The sequence below is a fragment of the Uloborus diversus genome, chromosome 5 (assembly GCF_026930045.1).
Source record: "Uloborus diversus isolate 005 chromosome 5, Udiv.v.3.1, whole genome shotgun sequence".
Lineage (NCBI taxonomy): Eukaryota > Metazoa > Arthropoda > Arachnida > Araneae > Uloboridae > Uloborus > Uloborus diversus.
The window spans coordinates 33,541,233-33,562,167 of NC_072735.1; the positions used below are offsets into that span (position 1 = coordinate 33,541,233).

General features: G+C 32.0%; 1 protein-coding gene across 1 annotated transcript in view; it reads right to left on the reverse strand.

Annotated features, from left to right (window-relative positions):
* Nucleotides 1-687: 687 nt before the first annotated feature.
* LOC129222531 (cationic amino acid transporter 3-like) overlaps nt 688-20,935 on the reverse strand; it is a 73,151-nt gene continuing 52,903 nt past the window's right edge. Inside the window, exons 8-14 of the mRNA XM_054857043.1 lie at nt 20,480-20,619; nt 16,573-16,675; nt 12,273-12,346; nt 11,942-12,163; nt 8,553-8,719; nt 6,846-6,972; nt 688-728 (exon numbers count right to left, since the gene is read on the reverse strand). Coding sequence (XP_054713018.1) covers nt 688-728; nt 6,846-6,972; nt 8,553-8,719; nt 11,942-12,163; nt 12,273-12,346; nt 16,573-16,675; nt 20,480-20,619 — 874 coding nt within the window. The remainder of the gene's footprint in view (nt 729-6,845; nt 6,973-8,552; nt 8,720-11,941; nt 12,164-12,272; nt 12,347-16,572; nt 16,676-20,479; nt 20,620-20,935) is intronic.

Here is a 20,935-nt window from a genome sequence, read left to right on the forward strand (position 1 = left end):
CTCTACTCCGCGACTTGCGCAAATCAGTACCAGTCAGAGGCGTAGCATAACCAAACATTTTTTTTTGGGGGGGGGGGGGCACCAGAGCCATCACCAAGAAGGGTTTTGCTACCCCCCCCCGGCCCAGTTTTTTAGAAATGGCGTCACCGATTTCATATTAGTAATGAAAAAAAAAGCAGAAAGGAAACCTTTGCGATCTTAAGAACATGTAATAGAAATGATAAGTGAGCAAATAGAATAAAAGTGTCAAAAAGAGCTTTTTATGCGAAATTTGAAAGCAAATGCAATCTCTGAATATTATTTAGAAACATCCAAGCAAGGTTATGCATTATGATTACCTCTGAGGAGCGCTGAAACGAACGTTTCGAACATTTTTTAACGAAAAGAAAGTATTCAGTGTTTAGTACAAATCTATGACAAGCGTCAGTCAAGTAAAAATGAATACGTAAATAAACATAACTTCATAGGGGCTGCGGCATTTTTAAATTTCTTTTTTTTTTCTTTTTCTTTTTTTGTGAAAATATCATCATGAAAATAGTGATTAAGTAGAGAAAAATATATGTGCCACCAAAATACATTTTAATTAGAGAAAAAGTTGAAACAGAGTAAGGCGAGATTTAAAAATGTCATGACTAGTCACACCACTGCTAGGTGCTAGTTCTAAGTGTTTAAATACAAAAGGCGAAATTAAACAAAAATTTTATAGCGATGTTCTCGAGACATGACATCTAAAACAAAAGAAAGTGTAAAAACTAAGATAAATCTGAACTACCAAAAAATTCAAAATGTTAAAAGTTTTTTTTTTTTTAAACGGGGGCCGCAAACGCATGTATTTCAAACAAATAAAAATATAATTCTAGAAATTGAAAATTTCGTTATGGAAAAGCATAACCACTCAAATAATTTTGGAAATGAATGGCAGCTGAGAGCGAAGACACATTGCTTGGTTGGATAAAGCAGCGTGCTAATGAGGGAAAGGGTGGGAGTACAAATCTGGGCCGAAAAATATCGTTTTAATGGGTTTTTGTTTTTCAGCAGAATTTTAATCCAAGTTTCCACTAACAAGCAAAATTCTAAGCTGTATATCTGTTGTTGTTAAAATCAGGAAACAAAACATTGATTTTAAGAGGGTAAATCGAAGTTTGACTTTGCAGAAGGATAAATTTCAATTAATTTTGCTGCTTTACTACGCATTGCTTTGTTCTATAGCATTTCGAGGTTGCATTGAAATCAGAAAATTCTTCCTTTGAACTCGAATGCTTCGCGTGAGTCAACTATAGTCATCTAAAATTGCGTTTCTGGAATTTCACTGTCGGAAAATTGCTGAAGACGGATCCCGAACCTCTCCTTCCAGTAACATATAGCCAACTATCATCTAAAACTGCGTTTTGACTACTAACTTCGAAAATTTTATTAATGAGCTTCAGCCCCCTCCCCCCCCCTCCACCTCCGCCAATATAATTTAAAATAATCTTAAATTTCGTTTAAGGCCTTATCTTTCAAATAATTACTGGGGTAAAGCACCCGAAAACTCACCCCTAACATCATTAAAAGTCAAATAAAATTGGTTTTGGAGCTCCAATTTGGAAAATTTTCCAGTCTTCATAACGATATCAAAGATGGCACACAGCTGCGTTTCTTAGATTGTTCATTTTCGACAAATTTCTGGGAGGGGGGCCCCGGATTTCTCCTCTAATTAACATCTTCAAATAATGTCTGAAACTGCGTTTTCAGAACAACAATTTTAAAAAAATTTCCAGGAAGAACCCTAAAATACCAACCCCCTTAACGTAATTAGAGAAAAAATATTAAATTTTTCAAGTTTCAATTTCGAGAAATGCCGAAAGAAAACGCTCCCAGGCCGCTTTTCCACCCTAGCATTTACAAAGATCATCTAGAATACATTTTTAAGACCACACAAATTAGAAAAAACATCCTATTTTTGATTTTTGGGTTAATTTCTTTATAATTCTGGAACAAAAGATTAAGTGTCTAGCAAGCTGGGGGTGATGAGTCAGTTTGGCATATGAATAGCATAGGAGTTCCAGACATAACTAAAAAAGATTGCTAAGGTTGTTTGTACTTGTTCAAATAATTTCAACTTTCCAAAAACTTATCTCATTTTAAGTTTTCTGACCCCTCAGATTATACTTTACGAAGTTACAGTTGTTCTTGTTTTTTTGCTTTCTAAATTACGATTTTTTCGTCCCTTACAGATATATTTTCATGACAAAATTGTTACTTTTCATCTACTACTGCAGATAAAAACCCCAACAATATTATTATACTAATATTTTATAGTTTCTATCAAAGACTTTTACAAGAACTTATCTGAACAATATAATACATAACGAACACTTCATTTTAACACATTTCAAACGTTTTGTTTCTCCGCCCTCCTGTTTCATCTATTCGCGTTTTTCAAGTTCTCAGAAAATAAGAAATTCTTCTAAATGCTACGCTGTCGAAGCCTCCCCTTTCCTCCAAAATTGTTACAGAGCACCTCAAATTTTGTTTTCAAGGCTCCGATTCCCTGAAAATTACCGGAAGAGAGTCCCTAGATACCTTGCCCTCCAACAACATGGGAGATTATGTAATGTTGCGTTTTTGGGACTTCAATTTAAAAAAATTGCTGGGCCCCCTAACGCCAACAAATATGATCCACAGTCGCGTGTTTTAGAGACCACAATTTCGAAAAAATTAACGAGAAGGAACCTCTGAACCTTTTCTGATAACATCATTGAAAAACGCTCTCTAGTAGGACTTCAAGTTTAAAAGTTTCCAAAGTATAGCCCTACAGTCTTTTCCTCAGACATCATTGAAGGTTGTCTACAATTACGTTTAAGACTTAAAAATCGAAATATTGGGCGGAGATGTAAATCGATTCAAAAAATCGATCGAGGACAATCCTTCGAGTCATATTTTTGCTAAAGTCAACAAATATGGTATACAATCGCGTTTTTAAGACATTAATTTCGAAAAATTTTCAGGGAAGGTGTTCAAACCTTTTCTCCCCTTAACATTACCAAAGATCGCCTAAAAATTCGTTTTTAGAACAAGAATTCTGAAAATTTTCCGGGGGAGGATCCCCGAAACTCCTCTATTTCTACGTGCTCATCATCGAGTACTAATTGACCTTCTTTCAAAACCAGAAGTTTTATCACCTTATTCTCTCCACAAACAATTGATACAAGATAAAAAAGAGATGGAAGCTACGAAGCAAATTTCATATGTAGAAAAAAAAAATTTAAAGTCCCCCCCCCCCCACACCAATTATTTTAAGGGGCCACTGCTTCTGCCCCTTACATACCAGACACTTCTCATAATGTGTCCCAGCTCCCCCTACTTCTACAAAGTTCCTACGCCTCTGCCTCGGCTGGAAATGACTGAACTGGCGTTGTATTTTGTGTATTTCTGCTTTAGCCCTGGCAAATGGGCGGTAATTTACTGAATAAAAAATTGGTTTTTATTTCCATTACTTATTATAATTATTGTTGAACTTCAAAAACTAGAATTGGGAATCAATGTTAATCCCTTTTTACTTAGTCCTTTTAGCAGGACTACGGAGTCAGACTGATTTTGGGATAAAGGAGTCAAAGTCAGGAGTCTAAGATTTAATATTCCAAAAGTCGGAGTCTGTCATTTTCCCTCCAAGTTCAGAACTCTGCCAGTGCTTGTGGAGCCAGAGTTGGAGTTGGACTGATCTTGAGGTAAAAGAGTCGGAGTTGAAAACTCTAAAATTCCCGGAGTCAAAGTAGGTCATTTCCCCTCCCACCCTGCTTTTTTGTGTTCCTCACAATTCAAAGGTGCCCCTGGATTAGTTCTTCAGAGTCAGGGGTCTGGCCAGTGGATATTTGGGTCCGTTAACGGACCCTTCACAAAAATCCGATCAACCAAAACGGACCTTTCACAAAATCCTGATCAAACAAAACGGACCTTTCACAAAATCCCGATCAGACAAAACGGACCCTTCACAAAATTCTGATAAACAAGATCGGATCTTTCACAATTTTTTTATTGAAAGAGCAAATCTGAAAGCAAAATAAGGCATATTTCTGTGTATAAACCGATAATTTTTGGAACCTTTTTGAAGTCAAATTAGAGGGATCAGCTTATACAAAATCGGCTAATTTTGAAAGAAAAAAGACGGGGCACACTCTGGGGCACACTCTTGCGATGCTCCTGCAAGCGATAAATAATTGCTACTGCCAAATAAATATAATGGTTGTTTGTTTGTTTTATCACAGCTAATTAGCAGCGATGTTGTTGTAAACTTTTCTGAAACGGCATTGGTAAGCACTTTTCTCCCCACTCATGATTTAATAAAAAATAATAACATAACTGCGAAATGAACTTAGAACTGCAAAAGGATAGTAAGGGTAGGGAAAAAATATGATCGCATCAGCTAGATAGGGTTACCAACTTCAAAATTATCATCATTAAGCGTCTGGCGTTGAACCTTTAATAATGACTTGATTAGATAATATTCTCATAATTTTACTAGCTTGTCAATATTTGCGTTTTTACGGTGCTGTGCGATGTTTAATTGTTATTTTGGGAGAAAAATATATGGGTTTTGATTTTTCGATGCTAACAAGGATGATTAACTTTAAATAAACTCTTTTAATTACCGTTTTTTTTTCTTTAGATGTCTACATTTTGAAAAATGCAATCTTTTAACATCCGATATGAGAATCATATTTTGTTCTTTTTTCGAGCTAACTTCGATTTATTAGGATGCAAATAAATGAAAAGTCTCTTTATTTCTGTTAGAACTCTCATTTCAAGTTTTTAAAGCAAAATTCCATTTTCTGTTATGAGTCAAAAATTAAAATGCTGAATAGATGGTTTATTTTATTTTATTTATTTTTTTTCTGCTTCAACTATGTCCACAGATGTTAATGAAATGTTTATCATAGGACTCTAAAATTCAATTTTAAAATAATTTTATCAAAAATATTTCTTTTACAAGTCGTTTTTGTACTTTCGATGCCTTCACTTTGAGAATTGCGATCTCTTTGCATCCGCTATCGGAATCCGATTTTTCGAATTTTTGATGTTTATTACGCTTTGTTAAGAGGTAAACAATTAAAATAACTTTTTATTTTTGTTAAAATCACGGAATTTATAAGTTTTAAACGAAATTCTGTGCTTTTTAAGAGTGAATTATTATTTTTTTATTACAATTATTATTTTTTTATTACAATTATTTTAAATACTGGACAGAAATATTTGTAGTATAATTTAACATAATGTAGAATGGTAGATAAATATTGATACTTGAGAGAGCGATGCCCCCCCCCCCCCCCCCCCCCCCCCCCCGCCAAATATCAGAAAAACACTCCAGAATGATATTCTCGACATAGAAGAGGAAAACACTCAACTTTAAGTTTAATTGATGCAGTTTGTGCCATCTCTAAATTATAAAATTTCGTTTTAACAAAAAAAAAAAACATTTTTTTTCGCGAAATTATTTGATTTTTCACAAAATTTATTCATTTTTCACAAAATTATTTAATTTTTCACAAAAAACAGACCCTGTGAAAAATCCTGGACAGACCCCTGAGAGTACTGTTACTTAGCATTTCTGCCCATTCCCAGATGAACATTCATGTGTAACAAGAACTTGGCATTTTTCAGAGCATTCCTCCACCTCTAACCATGTTCAAGTGTGATTTTTTATTTCATGCAAAGTGTTTTATAGTTGTAGTTATTCTGAACTCATGGTGTCGTAACCAGTCTGTCATCCTAAAGAAACACGCACACATACACATATTTAATGAAAAGGGACATTTAGGCATTTTGATATTGCAACATCAGAACTATATTACTAAATTAGCCGAGTTAACAGACAAAATTTGCTGAATAAGGACACTTTTGGGAGGACACAGTGACCTCTCATTGAGCGGTTCCTGAATTCTAAACAAAAACACCTAATCAATATTTTCTATTTTCTTTCAAAAAAACATTAGCAGATGATGTGAATAAACCAAGCTAAATATCAAAACGAAAGAGAATATGATGTGAATTTAACAAAAACTGAAAGCATAAAAAATGTAATGTGAAGACAACTGAGCCTTTTATATTACTACAGAAATTATACCAGATAAAAATCAATATGGCATTGGAAATTTTTGTTGAAGTGGGGAAAATGTTCAACGGCACATTTTAACAAATACCTTGATAACAGCAGCAACGTATCGCTTTCTGATTACTAGTTAAAAAGCAAATTCAATAGCCATGGCTCGCTGAAAACTTTCTAAATTTTCCTGTCTGATTTAAGGTACTATAAGCATAGCGAAGTATATAGTAAAAGTTGTATACTATTTGGATAAAAGAAAACAAGGAAAGGAAGATATCTTCTGGGAGTTTTGTTCATTTCATAACTTCAAATGGAAACTTAAAATGAAAATCACAAAAATCATGCCCACTTACATGTAAAAATATTCATTTTTCAAATCCAGGGGGAAATTGGTGAGTGATATTCATAGACATTGGGGAGGCAATTGACAACCCAATTTTTATATCAATTTATCTTATTTTTGAAAATAAAATGAAAACACGCTTTGGGAGTGAAAGCTTAGAGTGCAAAACAGAGATGAACAATAATTATCATAAAACATCTTCTCCATAGTCTCGGAAATTTTGAAAGAAAATTTTTGCATCACGATGTTGCTCTTCAAAAACTAATACCAGCAAAGAGACAGTCCTGCCTGAACGTTTGAAACTTTGAACAATCTTACAACATTTTTTTTAGTTTCAGTTTTTTTAGAAATTTTATTCACATTCCATTAAAAATAGTTTAGAATACTAATGGGGGGGGGGGGGGACACAAAAGAAAAAACGAGAAAATTTTGCCATACCAGCAATCATCCAATATAGGAAGCGATACCAAGTATCCACAGGAAGTTTGAGCATCAAATAAAAGTTCACAAATACACTTAACACAGGTACCACTGGAACCCAAGGAACCTGGACAGAAGAGAATGAATTCAATATATATAATAATTTCAAAATGCTGATTTTCACATCAGGAGTTTGGTATCAAAGCACAATCAATCAAAGAGTTTTTACTTCTTTTATTTTATTAATTTGATACTTTTTAATGGATACTATTATACTACAAAGAAACTTGGATTGCATCCTGCTCAATTAGATCAAAAACTGCAATCAATATCTGGATTAATTTAAAAAACAGCTCAATCCGTGATCTTTTTTTTTTTCTGCCTCTCCTGGTTAAGCTGCTTTTGATATCAAACGCCTCATACAATGTATTCAGATATGTACCATATAGGAAAATAAAAAATTGCATTAAGGATAGGATAACACGAAATGCTTCAGGAAATCTCATAATAGCCCAATTTCACAGGAATGGTCAATAACTTAAATTTGACTACTATTCATAAATGCAGCAGGTATAACAAATCAAAGAGTGCTGCCAAACTGTAATTTTGATAAAAATATTATTACTTAAAATAATTTACATGAAGCTGCTTGTTTTAAAATAATTTCAGCTTAGATTTAACAGAAACAATTGAATACAGTCGACTCCCGCAACAACACGATTCAAGTTACGCGAAATGGCTATAACGCAAGTTTTTTACGGAGACGAATTTTAGAGCAAACGCGAATTCCTCGCTCGTATCACGAAAATATTTGGAAAGCAATCCTGGTGTTAAGTATAGGTTTCATTATTGATTACTAAATATTAAATCCATGAATGTACTTTCATCCTTTTATTAGAATCACTGTCTATGCAAGTTCCCACACCGCACCAGTTCAAATGTATTGCTTGATTTGTATTTACAGATAACAACAACATTTTTCATAAGTCTAAGTTATCTATTGTATATACTGTGCAACTGTTATAGTGAAGCGCTTTATTATTTCTGCACACTGTAGGTACCACACTGTTTTATTTTATGTCTCTCTCACCCCCTGCTTGTGTGCATCGTAACAGTATTTTTTGAATAATGAGAAAATTCAGCCCACATTATGTAAGGAACTGTAATATATAGTTGAGAAATGGTCTGAAACAGTTTGAGGGGTGTTCAAAAATGGCTAAAATAATTGGGTATGTTGATAAAGAATCAGTATTACATACTCTTTTCCACAACGCGAAGTTTTGACTTATGCGAAAGGTCTTGGAACGCATCCTTCACGTAAGTCCAGACTCGACTGTATTGTAAAAAAAATTAAATGAATTAAAATGGATTATAAAAATGTTTGTTTTGGTGCAAAAAACGTTAAAATAACTTTTGTGCTGCCTGTAGCAGATTTTTTGATTGGACGCTATGCGGGGCAATTGACACAGGAGTGTGACTCCTGTTCAAACAATTGTCAAAATTGTCAGTTTTGAGTGATTAAAAACAAACAATCTACACTTAAGAGTAAAAGCAATTAGTTGAACAGTAGCATTTACTTTGATGCTTGAAACAAATAAAAATAACTATTTTCATTTGTTTCATAGCTTTTTTTATTTTAAAGCAAGTTACAGAATTTACTTTAAAAAAAATAGTATTAATCTTTTTGAAAAATAGAAATAAACTTACCCTAAATGATAATCTTTGTTGATCAGAAGGTTGCAATGCAAGAGCAACAACTAAAACTATGACAATAAGAAACAATACTCCACAAGCAAAAAAGGCTCCGGGGTCCATAGCAAATAAATCATCTTCCAGTACATTTAGTAACAAATCTAGCACAACTAAAACACAACCTAAAACATCACAAGTACTTATTAGTATTTTTTTATAAAACAACATTTTCCAACTATAGTCATGTAAATAACAGTTGTATTGACCTAATTAGTAAGACTTTTATTAATATTGTAAAGTAGAAAACATCCTATCTATAGTCTGACCATCCATGAGATGGAAAGGCAAACATCCAGTTTACAGGTGGGAAATGCACACATCTTTTAGTTTTTGGAAATGCCAGGATTTGCAGATGTATGTTGGCCTCTAAATTAATCAGAGTCACATTGAATTAACAGAGCATGCGCATCAAATTTTTTACTTTTTCCCCCTCATTTAGTTAGATTTCTCTAAATTGGATGTTTGCCAATTCCATATAATCCAAGGTTAGACTGTAAGTGGTTCATTATTAAATTTGAAAAAAATGCTAATTAAATAAAATGAATAAATGAAAATTCAATAATAAAATTAATCAATTAATTAAAAGGAAAATCATGATGATATATTTACCCTTTTTTTTTTCAATCATTAGTTATGTTATAATTTGCTTTTTATTATACAGCAGTCTCCGTTTAATGACTTTGAGGCACAGTGATATTGATAGCAATAACTGATTAATAACAGTTAACAAATCATGAAATTAAAACTGTTAAACAATTCACGACACATACCGAGTGTCAAGATGAAAGGAAAACTCATATTTTAAACACAAATAAAAAAAACCGACCCAGCGACATGCTTATTAAAAAATTCATTTCTTAGGAAAGTAAAATAGAATTAGAAGAATAGTCAATGCAAGAAAAATTACAATTTTTCAATTCTTTCAATTGATATCATATACCATTTACAGGAAATTAATTAATTCAACTACTTATAATCAAACATGTAATCCTGTCAATTATTTTAACTCTGTTGTTTTATTCCTTTTTCCAGGAATCAGTCATTAGATCGCTAAAATCCTGAAAAAGACACATTTTCCCCAATTAATAAACTGAAATTTTCACAACTTAAACACCTTGTTCAGGAATTTGACAGATGGGAGATTTATAGTATTTCCTGTCAGTGTGGATTGACATGCATGGGATAGACTAGACCTGCTCTCAAATTCCGTATTAAAGGTACATGAAAACTATATTAAAAAAAAGTAGGATTTTAAGCGTTCCTCTGTCGCTCAACATTGTTGGACCAACATAATTTCGTTGCAATCATAATTTTGAATTTTCTTTTGCCAAATTTATTTGCCGTTGTTCTTCCACTATGATTTAGATTCTTGGGAATCTTACTACATATGGAAAAATTCTACTTTAGTAGTTAATGATTTGTCGAGCACACTTCACTTTCCCTACTGTTTGAAATTCTTTCCTTTAAAAATTTTTTTTGGCTGTGACGTTTTTCCCAAGGTTGGTAAAAAACCAAAAAAAGGGATTCTTTTTGGTTTAAACCAGTTTTTTTTGGTTTAAACCGGGTTTATTTGGGCTCTTTCACTATTTGTAAGAAAACGATTTTATTTCAAGAAAAATCATGAAGATTTTATCAATTAATTGTTAAGGAATGTTTTAACATTCATATCTGTACCTAATTTCTATAAAAAAATAAATAAATAAATAAATAATTAAGAGTAAAATCTTGTAATTTCATTTCCTCATAGGTAGAAATTTCTATAGGAGAAAATTGTTTGAAAATCTTCAACTACTATAAAAAATACAATACGTAAATGGGCCTTGGTATAAAAAATCAAAGAATTAATTTACTGTGATAGTTCAGACATTATTAACTACTACAAATAACCAAGAATAAATTCTTGTAAATTAATTTCCTCATAATCATAGCTATCTACAATAAATAAAAAAATAAAAGTAAAGTTAAAATAATGCATTCTTAAACATGGAAAGTATTTTGCAGTATCTACAAATGAATCACAAGTCTGATGTACATTACAGAACTTTAAAAATCAAAAGATCAATGCATATTTTGTTTAAAAATTTAAAAAAAACGTACAAATCATGTAATTTATTTACCTAATGTATCAGTGACAACAATGATAGAAACAGGACAAGTAGGTTTTAAGAAAATAGTTATCTTTTCCGTTAAAGACATTATTTCTCCTGGTTTAATGCATTTAGGAATACATTTTGTTTTTATAAAAGAAAAAAAAATTAAAAGTCTCAGTATGAAAATACTTTTCTAACTTATTTTAATAATGAAGACTCATTAAAATTAATGTTTATTGATTCTTCCACCATTCATACATGAGACTTCTTTTATTATATTCTGAAAGAAAAAAAAATTGAAAGGTGAAAATTTGGCATTAATTTTTTTTTTTTTCAATAAGAGCACTGAGTAACAAATATTTTCTGCTTTTATAATTTTATGTATTTTTTTTCTTGCTCCGACTGCATCGTCTATCGGGGATGCAAAAAGTGTGCAGGTATAAGCAGAACTTTATGCCTACTCTAAGTGTTCTTGGACTTTTTTTTTTTTGTCATTTAAATATTTTTGTGCTAAAATTTACATACACTATGCATTGTTTCAATGGTACATAATCTATCTCAATTAATCTTAAGTAATCAAGCAAATTTAGGTAGTAAATTAAGTTTTGACTGAAATATGCTTTTTGGACTATTTTGAAACGCAAAAGACTGAAAAATAATATTAATTGAATAATCAAAAAAGAGCTACTTGGATTTGTTCTCCATGTAACTTTAGAAAAACTTAGTTGGTCTCCCTTGTATGTTTATGTACCTAATGGGAAAGCTGCATTGATTTAAAAAAAGAAAAAACGAAAGAAAAACTATTTAGCAAACTTGCATTACCTTAAAAAATGTAAGTTTCTAAATTTATTAAATCTGTAATTTATCAATAAAGCTTTGCTAGTTACTTCGCATCAATTAGATTTTACTCATTGCAATAATATGTAAAATTCATGAAAACATTTGGGGGAAAACGATGAAGTTTAAAAAAAAACATTTTTGAAAAACCACATGGGTTTTAAAAAAAACACTTTAAAACCTATCAACTTGGATTAAACCAAACAACCCTGGTCTTTCCTAAGTGCAGATGTCCCTACTGTATACAAAATTTTGAGTAGTTAAGGCGTGAAAGAATTGTACAAACAAACAAATATTCAAACAAACAAAGTTACTTTTGCATTTATAATATTAGTAAGGTTGTATACATGTTGTCGCATTTATATGTTACAATATCAAAACTTATATCACAAAAATATTAATAACATGACTACTAACTTATAGAAGTAATCAACATCATGCTAACTTTGGAAGACAGCATAGTCTGAACCTCAATCCTATCCAAATTGAAAATTTGTCTGAGTAATTCTTTATAGGTGTAATGTTGTGTTGATGCAAGCATTGTGCTAGTTGATGCCATCATGAAATTCACATTTTTACTCGCTAATTTGCGAATCATAAATGTCTTGCTGGGAGCAGGTGCTTCATCAACTGAGCTGTCTAACATATTTGATCTAAAAATAAACAAAATGCGAGATTAAGTTGAGTAGAGTATAGCTATTATTTTCAAACGTATAAATAAAATACAATTCTTACCTGTCTATGAAGCTACTCTGGGAAGAGGACCGACCATTTGTCAACGATAGAGGTGCGAGAGGAATACGCTCTTCTTGAACTTGATATCTATTGGTATAAAAGCATTTTATACATTATAAAACTTAAAATTATGCTACTTTCATAGTTTACAAAAAACATAGGGAACCTACAAGAAGGTCCTCATGGCATAGGCTGCAACCCTAAAATTTTTAAGGGGGAGGTGAGGTCCATTTATAGGGTTCTTGATTGCATTTGGTGGGATTTAGTTCTTGTGGGTTGCTTCATGGCATTTGAGGGCATAGTGCTATTGCTTGGGAAAAATGCTCACCCCTCATAAAAACATTTACTTCTTCAAGTATTTCAAAAACTCAGTGTTAAATATACAGGGTTCAAACTCTGTTTGGATGAAAAAATTCCATGACTTTTCAAAGACTTTTTCATGACTTCAATAAAAATTTTCATGACTTTGTTCACGAAGAAAATAGCATTATTTACTCTCAAACTTGCTAATTTTTGGAAATGAGCTTTAGCAAAACGTCTACATGAATGCCACAGCTTCATTGAAGTACTTGTAATGGGAAAAATATGAGTGTACAGTTAAAAAACTGAACTATTCTTATTTGTCTTCATCACTTAAATTTAAGTAAAGTAAAAATGCAGTGAAATGAAAAGTATGATGCTTAAATGACTATTTTTTTTTTTTTTATATATATATAAACAGGCAGAATAATGATGAATGAGACAAAGGTTGAATAAGTCATCACTAAGTTTCAATAAATTTGCTTCAAAAGTTGCTTTTCAGTGTCAACAGTGCATTTAATCATCCACATAACTTGACAGTATTTTGTTTCTTTAAAGTAAAGCCACACAGTTTTCAGGGTTCATACTCTATTTGGATGAAAAAATTACATGACTTTTCCAAGACTTTTTCATGACTTCAATGAAAATTTTTATGACCTCGTTACATGAAGAGAATAGCACTATTTAATCTCAAACTTGGTAACATTTGGAAATGAGCATTAGCAAAACGTCTCACAGCCTCATTGAAGCACTTACTCGTTGTGGAAAAAATATAAGTGCACACTTAAAAAACTAAACTATTCTTATTTATCTTTATCATATAAATTTAAGTAAAGTAAAAATGAAGTGAAGCAAATATGATGATGCTTAAATGTATGATTTTTTTTTTTAAACAGGCAGAATGATATTGAATGGGACAAAGGTTGAATGAGTCATCATTAAGTTTCAATAAATTTGCTTCAAAAGTTACCTTTTAGTGTCAACAGTGCCTTTCATCATCCACATAACTTGACAGTATTTTGGTTCTTTAAAGTAAAGCCACATAGTTTAGTTCTTTATGTTTCCAAACCAGATCTTTTTTGAAAAAACCATTCAGTAATGAATCAATCTTCTGATTCAAAAGTATATTTGTTTTGTTTACAAATTTGCATTTTCAAATGCATATAAATTAATAGGTACAGAAATTTCAGAACACCTTTAATTCCCGACATTGAACGCAGCAGTGGGTCGTATGGATTAGTTTTGCGTGTCGTATGTTGGGCACTACTGTTTTAGAGCATTCAAATTCGTTTTTTTCTGTATTCTGTCGCCTCACTTAATATCTATATTTTCTAAAACATTCAACAAATTAAGATAAACTCTGAAAAATTTAATAATAAAGTTCTTACAAGTGATGGAATCAAACTCGCATGCAACTGAATTGCTTTCTTTGAGTGGGCGTGGCAAAACTAAGAACGTGAAATTTTGCTACTACAGAATGTGAAACATAAGAAGTGTCGAAAATAACAGAAAATTCAAAATAAATGATGTCCAGGCAGTAAAATCACATCGCAAAAAATGGCAAGCGGCTGCGAAAGAAGTGGATGCAATGAGATTTCAAAATTCAGATTTGATTTTTGTATCGTTCAATTTTCCACTTTTAATAGCTTTTATGTGCTATACTGTCAAATCACTCAAGATTTCTAATGTTCCTTTAGTTACTGTTCCTTTCTCTTTGTCCAGGACATTTTTCTATGACTTGAAATAAATTTCCATGACTTTCAATGAAAATTTCAATTTTCCATGACTTCTCCAGGTCTGAAATTCTGTTATTATTTTTATTCATGACTTTCCAGGATTTCCATGACCCGTACGAACCCTGTTTAGTTCTTTATGTTTCTAAACCAGATACTTTTTGAAAAGAACCATTCAGTAATGAATCAACCTTCTGATTCAAAAGTACTTGTTTTGTTTACTTATTTGCAACATTTTCAAATGCATATAAATTAATTGATTCAGAAATTCCAGAACACGTTTGAATCCTGACACTGAACGTAGCAGAGGGTCGCATGAATTAGTTTTGCAGGCCGTACGTTGGGCACTACAGTTTTAGAGTATTAGAATTCCTCTTTTTCTGTATTCTATCGCCTGAGTAAAGAGCTTTACTTTTTAAAAACTTCAACAAATTAACATAAACTTTGATAAATTTAAACACAAAGTTCTTACGAGTGATGAAATCTAACTGTGATGCAATGGAATTGCTTTTTTTGAGTGGGCGTGGCAAAACCAAGAACGTGCAAGTTCGCTACTACAGAATATAAAACATAAGAAGTGTTGAAAATAACAGTAAATTCAAAATAAGAGATGTGCAAGCAGTAAAATCACATCACAAAATAGGCAAGCGGCTGCGACAGAAGTGGATGCAATGATTTTTCAAAATAACTCAAGATTTGATTTTGGGATCGTTCAATTTTCCACTTTTAATAGCTTTTATATGCTATACTGTTAAATCACTCAAGATCTCTATTGCTATTTTAGTTACTGTTACTTTATCTCTGTCCAAGACATTTTCCCATGACTTAAAAAAAAAGTCCATGACTTTCAATGGAAATTTTAATTTTCCATGATTTTTCCAGGTCTGAAATTCACTTATTTTTTTTCCACGACTTTCCAGGATTTCCATGACTCGTACGAACCCTGGGAGAGGAAAACAAAGTGCTTTAATTTTACTGATTGAATCTAGAATTCTAACAGAAACTGACTATTTTATGAATTTGTAAGACAAGTCTTTCATCAAACTCGATTATTAATATCTAGTTTTGAAAATTTTCACATTTGCATAAAAAGTCCTAATTTTCATGATTTTTTAAAATAAAGACAAAGCATTTCATAAGAAAAAAATAACCATAATTAATTCATTATATTGTTACACTCCATTATGAAAACTGCATATAATTTCAGAGTGACAAGAAAATTCTTCAGAGTGGGAGAATATTCAAAAAAAAGAGGAAGAAAAAGAAAGACAAGACATTATACAGAAAAAATACTACAGTAGAAACTTTTGCCTTCAGTTCACTTTTGCCTTCAGTTTTCATCAAGCCATCTTCAAGAAGCATGCGTAAGAACTGTGACATTGTAAACATGTATTTCAGTTAAATATAGCAAGGACGCAATTTTTAGAAAAATGTCAGAGGTTGAGAGACCTACCGTAATGATTCAGAAAGACTTGCCTTCTAAAAAAGTAGTTCTGGTAAAACATGTTGCAATGAGTAAAGGAATGTGGGGCAAAGTAAAATGGTGAAATATTAACTTAGTTTTTAGCAAAACATATCTGCATATATTTTAACTATACAGTAACACGTGTAGTCTATTTCAACCAGGAAAAAGTTACCTCTGAAGATAGAGCATATGATAGTACAAGCAATTTTCAGAAATTGATACTTATATTGTAATATTTTGTCGTAAATCAAAGACTATTTTTGTTGTTAACATTTTGAATATTAATTGAGGCCTGCTAATATTTGGCACGCTACTTATTTTTTGACATTAAGCTTATTTTTGCTCTAAATATTTTGCACAATAAACCAAGTTGATGCTGACGGAAAAGGGGGCACAGTGAAATAGTGCCTTTTGTTTGCATATTCAATCATTTATTAAATCACTTAAGTATTCATTTATTTATTCCTTCATTTACATTTCTTCATCCAATATTTTCCTAATACTTTCAATCTTTCATTCACTCATTTAATTTTTCTCATATATTCAGTTATTTAAATTTTTGTTTAATGTTCCATTATCACTTCATTTAATCATTCTTTCTTTTATTTACACGTTTATTTTATCAAAAATACTGTCAATAATCGTATAGAAAATATTTCATTAGAAAACTATTTTACTTTCACTTGACACCACAAAAAAAAAAAAAAATAAATAAATAAATAAAATAAATAAATAAATAAATAAAAATGTTCTTTTTTTTGACATTGAAACGCTTATAAAGTACTAGTAAATAATTTTGTGATTTTTCAACTCACCTTAATATTAAAACAGAAACAGCAACCAAAGTGTATGCTAATAGTGTACCAATTGACATCATATTAGCAAGCTCTGTGATGTCAAACATCATAGCCATGAGCCCTAAAAAATTTCAAATAAGATTTTTACTTTAACACATGCAACTAATACAATTACATCAGCAAACAGCAAACTAAAAAAGATGAAAAAATTGGGCTATTTGAACTTCAGGCAAAGAGAATAAAAATTTGTATTAAATTTGTAATTCTAGAGCTTATATAATCCACCTGGTGGAGATTTAAGAAATTAGCCACTATGGTAAAACATTTTAATTTTGCGCAGAAAAGGTAGATATCTCATTGGTCAGGTCATATCCTACCTTAGTGGGTCAGTTTCGGTTTTACCTCTTTCAGTTACTAATATAAAAAATGGTTTTTAAAACTAAACAGAAGTAATTTTTCCATCAGTAATAAAAACTAGTTAGATAGTTGATCCTACATTGAAATCATTGTAGGTTGAGAGATATTCATTTAGAAGGGAAATTTAATAAATTATTTGAAATTGCAATGAGTTAATTTTTTAAAGTGCAGCATTAAGTATAATTATTAAGCAAGCAATTACCGCAGTCAATCAGAAAAAAATTCATTCACTTTAAAACTAAGAATATGTAAAATTGTACATAATTAAAGTTCAATGAAAGTATTGTTCACACCATGCAAAAAGAACATAATAAATAAAACAACACAGCTTTCTATTCTTATTCAATATGCTTTTTTCAATACATTTTAGAATTAATGAAAGACATTTTAAACAAAAATTATCTAACAGAAGCGTCCCCTAAGAGCGATGGCACCGCCAAAAAACAAGACCCAACCCCCTTTGTCCAAAAAAACATCTCCAAAAAAGATCAAAATGATAAATGTCAATGGTCTCCCCCCCCCCCCTTTGTAAAAGTTTAAAAATCAAGGGAAGAACAGCAGACGGCTTTGGCATTTATATTTATGTATTTTCTGTTCTAGATCTCAAGCAGTTCATTTCCAGTTCAATTACAAGTCTTCATTTCAACGCCCTTTTTGAGAGGGTGTCAGTGAATGGGGAACAATATTATTGTATGTTGGCTTAATACAGAGCCATAGCAAGAAATTCTTTAAAAGAAGGGTGGCAGAAATGCCCAGCATAAAAATAGTCAACTCGGATACTAATAAATGGAAGCAACATCAGTCATAATTTAACTTTCATTTCACACACACATTTATAAATACATTAAATTGATTAGATCAGGGGTTCTCAAACTGGATGCCGTGGCACTCTGGGGTGCTGTAAGAAGAGGCGATGAGTGCCATGAAGTGTCCATCTTATCAGTATAGTAATACATGCTAAGTGGGTTTGCAAGATAAGATTTATAGACCAGTAAGGCCATCCTCACATTTCGTGATGTGCAATAGTAAAAATTCGCTAGATAGTGACTTTATCTTCATCAGAAAGCTTAACTGAAGATGATGACGACTTGATGATGATTAAGCGTTACCAACAAGCGGTTTTCAAAAACCACACAAAAGTGTAGCAATATTAATCTCAGATGACTGAGGAATTTAAATTCTTCAAAGGGTGCCGCCAGTAGAAAAAGTTTGAGAACCCCTGGATTAGATAATGAAAAAATTAACAAATTTTTACAGAAGTGAATAACTTTAATTTTCATTATAAAACTAAATTTTCAGCTTCAAAGGAGAGGTCTAGACCTGGAACCCCCCATTGTAAGATGCCAATGGTTTAATCTATTCTGCACTATTTACTTTTCAGGAACTAATAAAAAAATACATATATATTGATTCAAAAGCAGATGCTTAAAGATTGCTGCCTGATTCAAATGTTTTTTTCAGAAATCAAGTTTTCCTAAGAGTACAACTGTTTGAATAGAAAATATTCAGTTTGGCACAAGGGTGGATCCATAAATGTTTCAAAGAGAGGGCGTTTGATTTTTATTTCTCACTTTTTACTGTGTATAATGTACACAGGTTTACAAAAGTGATCACAAAGGTTTCAGATTTCAATTCCGGAATATTTCTGGGGGTGAGTCCCAAAACTCCCTTCCTCAACATCATTAAAACTCTGAAATAAGACAAACAATGTTAGAAAAAGCACAAATTTGCCAATTACAGCAGACACGTGTTTCGGTGTTACAGGGAACGCCTTTTTCAATGCAAAAAATAATGAGCTTATGGATGAAAAGACATCTGACAAAAGCCACGAGCAGACAAGCATGCAGCTTAAAAGATAAAAACAGAGGATTAGCCAAACACCAATGACAAAGTTATAAACCAATCAGGAACCAATAGGAATGCAAGCAAAAGCCAAGAGCTTTCTCTTAGGTACGAAACCCAGAAAGAAAGAATTCAATTGGACAAAGATTAAGCCGACGCTTTTACAAAAAGAAAAGAAAATGTCAGTAACCGTGAACCACAAGAAAGGAAAAGCTGAATGGAAAACCATGAAATAAAATAAACAGAAACAAAAAATATTAGAAAAAAGGAAAAATAAAGATAAATAGAAGAAATTTGGGGGATGGAGGATGTCAACAAGACAAAACAGGTAAAAATAAACAAAGGAAGATAGATAAAAAAGAATGGGGAAAAAAGGGGGAGGGGGAATGGGGAAAGGACAGTATTAAAGATATGGGAGCCAAATGTTGGAAAAATATGGAACTGCACTAAGATCGTTAACTAAGTTAGAACTGTTCCTCAAAATATGAAAGGATTCCCAAAAGTCAAGATCTGATGAATTGGGGCATTTTTGGATAATCTGATAAAAGTTAAAATCAAAAGAGTGATTCGAATCCCAACAATGTTGAGCAATACTAGACTTATTTAATTGTTTTTTCACATAATTTTGATGCTCTTTCAAGCGAATTTTTAAAGCACGCCGAGTCTGTCCAATATAGGCAAGTTTACAACTACAATTAATTCTATAAATTCCACAACAATTAAGAGGGTGAATAGGATCTTTAAGAGAAGAGAATGAAAGTTTATTAATAGGAGAGAACACCACCTGGAATTGGCAACGTTTTAGAATCTTAGCAACCTGATAGTTTACAGATGGAAAGAATGGCAAAACAACCAAATTCTTTCAGATGAAGGTTTTGTTAAGAACATTAGTTTGGGATTTATTTGAAAGCTTTTTATAAATGGAATCAATCAAAGTTGGCGGAGATAGTCTCTATCAATTGCCACAGCTTAAAGATAATTAAGTTCCACTTTAAGAAGTTCCGACGAAGAACAAATATTAATTGCGCGATAAACAAAAGAATTGAAAGCAGAATATTTTTGATTTGGAGGATGAGACGATAATCTATGAGGAGGTAAAGAAACAGCAAAAGGTTTGCCGCAATCGCCCCCATTCCACCTCCCTTATATCCATCCCTGGTTTGACACAAACTAGAGCAATTTGCATTAAAATACAATTTAGAGAGCAGTACAGGGTTCTAAAACAACGAAAATTTTCATAGTCCATTGGAGCCACATAATGTTTGACACACTTGTTTTTGAATGGAGATTTCACACGAAAGCAAAGGAAATTTTTATCATCTGTAAAAACGAAACCTTAATCCATCGTGAGTTACATTCAAACGAAGCCCAAGAATTGTACAGACGATCGATGAACCACAAATTTGTTATCCACAAAGAAAATTGTGAACAAGCTTTTTATGTTTGTAGGTGTATGTGTATAAATTATCAGGGTTCATTTGATGACGGAATGCTGGTACTGCTTTTCTGGAAAATGAAATTTTTCTTCCAAATTCATATTAATTTGATCAAGACTCAGGATTCAATTGGCGTTTGGATAATGGAAAATTTACAAGTCTACCCCTTATATATATATAGCGAAAAAGCTGAAATTTATCAAAGGTCAGAAGTAAGATTTTCAAGGTACCAGAAAACACTCCAGCTATGAAAGTAGCAATCAGGGGAGTCTTGAATTTTTGATGTGTGTTAGCTAGAAATCTAAAAATTAATCCATCATTTGCCATGGCATACATTACTCTTGGAAGAGGAAACATAGCACCCAGTAAACTGAAAGAAAGTTATAATATAAAATTACTCAACAGGCTCAACTCATTCAAAAATAATAGACACATCAGAAATTATAAATCAAAAGTTTCTTATTAAATTATTTGAATAAAGCTCTGATGAAATAGAAGGATTATACCCCCCCTCCCCCAGCAGTGTTATTAACAAATGATATCTCAACAGTTGGCACCAGCAAGAGCAACAGGGCCGTATTAACGTTTATTTACGCCCTAGGCCAAGCTTAGAGATTACGCCCTCCCACCCTTTTCACAAATCTGAACTGTATCAAAATCGTATCCCCCCCCCCCCTTCTTTCTCA